General features: G+C 37.0%; 1 protein-coding gene across 1 annotated transcript; it reads left to right on the top strand.

Moving 5' to 3' along the window:
- The first annotated feature begins 862 nt into the window (after positions 1-862).
- Positions 863-1,976, top strand: LOC100304648 (NK-lysin type 1). The gene is given in 5 exon segments (NM_001200208.1): positions 863-951; positions 1,051-1,115; positions 1,316-1,438; positions 1,527-1,684; positions 1,800-1,976. Coding segments are annotated over 5 exon segments (447 nt in total). The 5' UTR covers positions 863-908; the 3' UTR covers positions 1,858-1,976.
- Positions 1,977-2,810: the final 834 nt, after the last annotated feature.

Genomic DNA, 2,810 nt, shown 5'->3' with positions numbered 1-2,810 from the left:
CAGGGCATCTAAGATATCTGAAAGTTGAATTGGCTGAGAATCAATTTAAGAGTTCATTCAACCCTTTATACCCAGCCTAAACTTAATTCTAGCCTAATCTCTGCAAAATAACTTACTTTGGATCTAGCCAGTTTTCTTTATCTGTCTTCAAAAAGTCAAAGCTCTCTTTTCACCTGACTATACCCTACTTCTGAAGCAAGACACGGCAAAACAAACCTACTTCCTACATAGCAGCACAGTAGGCATCCTACCCAGTGTGTATTTCTTTCTCATGTTTATAGTGTTCCTGGGGATAGGTCTGGAATCCACCCTGACCAAAATAAAGTGATTACTTAGATGAATGAATGGATAATACCTGCATCTAGTATCCAGTTCAAAGCAACTTAAGTAATCATTATCAAATTTAATGACATGAATTCTATGCATGTTTTCATCTGGTATTCTTAAATAACACTGCAAGAGGCGGGGTAATAGTTATAATAAAATAGAAATTAAGCAAATAAATAATACATATAAATAAAAATTACCGGACCTTTATTTACTAAAAAATATAGATATGTAAATAAATACACATAATAAATACTGCATAAAAATTAAACAAATTGCATTTAAACAAGATAGAAATGTAATTTATCATCCTAAAATAATATTACTTTGAGGGTGCACTGATAAATATTGAGCATGACACTGGGCATATTAGCATATTTCCGGATCAGAACATGAGCAATAATGAGCAGGCATTTTGAGTTACAGAACAGGCTATATACAGTTTTGGGTTGTGGTCACAGAAGGGGCAAACTTACTGTAGGAAGTCAACGGAGATATAAAGCCCACCAGTAGGTGTTGCATTAAAACAGACTCTTCTACTCTCTGGAAATCACATATCTTTTCCATCTTTAACCATCACTATGTTCTGGAACCTCCTCGTTGCTTCTTTCTTCATAGGCTCAGGTATGATTTATCAGACAATTCTAGTCAAACAATTTTATTCAATGTGGTTATATAAAATCTATGTTAAAAGTATATTGCTTTGTTCACTCTGATTCTCAGCCTGTGCAATGCACATGGAATACCTGAGAGTTGACTCTGCTGAGGAACTCCTTGATGGGTCTTTGGTATGTTATTTAAATTGCAAATAATATATATCTTTTGCATTGTACAATGTGCACTCAGTCACACTAGAGCCTAAAAGACTATGAACACCTCCAAACTGTACACATCTCTAATTGTAATACGCAAATATAAAATGTTTTACCCAGGCTTCATTTGTTTGTAGTATTTGCAAGTTGCTCAGTAATATTGGGTCACTTCTCAGGATTCTACTGATGAGGATGAGGACTTGGCGATGTCTGAGACACAGCTACTCCCTGGTGCCTGTTGGGCGTGTCAGTGGGCCATGAAGAAAGTGAAAAAACAACTTGGCAATAATCCAACTGTGGTGCGTGACAAGCATAATACTATATAGATAAAAACTCAAAGCAACTGGTGCCATGAACATTTTTCACACAGTTTGTCCAATACCACAGGACATTATTAAAGCACAATTGAAGAAAGTCTGCAATTCAATCGGATTCCTTCGAGGTCTCTGCAAGAAAATGATTAACAAGTACTTGGATACCTTGGTGGAGGAACTTTCTACCACAGATGATCCAACAACAATCTGTGGTAATCTTGGTATTTGCAAGTAAGTTATAAAAGCTTGCTCTGATTAAATACTTCCACTTACTCAGTATCTTGGTTTTAAGAGTAATTTAATACCACGTAACTATAATCCCATATCTTTCATTCAAAAATTACAGGTCATTGAGCATGCTGGAATTGTTCCAAGCTTTTCCACAACACCACAAGCAGATCTGAAGGAGAACTCCACGAGAAGAAATTAATAAAAGAGGAAATAATAAATTTTTGAAATATAACATGCTTTCAAATCATGATAAATTCAATGATTTTGTGCTAATAAACATATTTGAAATCAACAATTCTCTCTCACATTCTATACGCACAAAACAGTTAATGCTATTTGAGTCTGTTAGGAGTCTTGAGTTCTTGAATGTTGTTCCAGATTCATACAAACTTTTCTAACAAAACAGGTTATGAATCACAACTTTTTTTTTTTTTTGCTGGTGCAAACCACACCTTCAAATACAGAGAGTGATAGTGGAACTGTAATAAGGTAGAACTCGGAGAACTTGGGCTGGAGTTTCGGATGGCTGCTTCTTAGCACTAGAGCAGGGGTGTCCAATCTTATCCAGAAAGGGCCGGTGTGGGTGCAGGTTTTCATTCCAACAAGCGGAAGCCACACCTGAATCTATTGATGGGCCAAGATCAACTGATTAAACCGATGGAATCAGGTGTGGCTCCTGCTTGGTTGGAATGAAAACCTGCACCCACACCGGCCCTTTCTGGATAAGATTGGACACCCCTGCACTAGATAGTCAGCCATTCAGGAGCTGTATATTAGAGAGGACACAGGGAGGTGCAGATGTGGAATCTTCATCATGAGGAACAATATGGAGAGATGAGAACCTTTAGGAAGTACACTTGAAGGAAAGTACAGCTTCAGGCATAGTCTTTCTCTTAAAATTATAACTATATTTGTATATAACATGGCACGTGTGTGTGCGCGCATGTGTGAAGATGAGTCATGTGTTGGGAGAGTTGCAAATGTTGAGACACTATGTGGTACTATATGGGTTGTTCACATGAGGAAAAAAAAAAGTGTAGTTTTTGTTATGAAGTCCAGTTTGAGTCTGCCGTTTTCAATTCAGGTTAACTTGCGGTTGAGTTAATATATCACTGGCACACATTCA

The sequence above is a fragment of the Ictalurus punctatus genome, chromosome 9 (assembly GCF_001660625.3).
Source record: "Ictalurus punctatus breed USDA103 chromosome 9, Coco_2.0, whole genome shotgun sequence".
Classification (NCBI taxonomy): Eukaryota; Metazoa; Chordata; class Actinopteri; order Siluriformes; family Ictaluridae; genus Ictalurus; species Ictalurus punctatus.
This window is presented reverse-complemented; position numbering and strand designations above follow the sequence as displayed.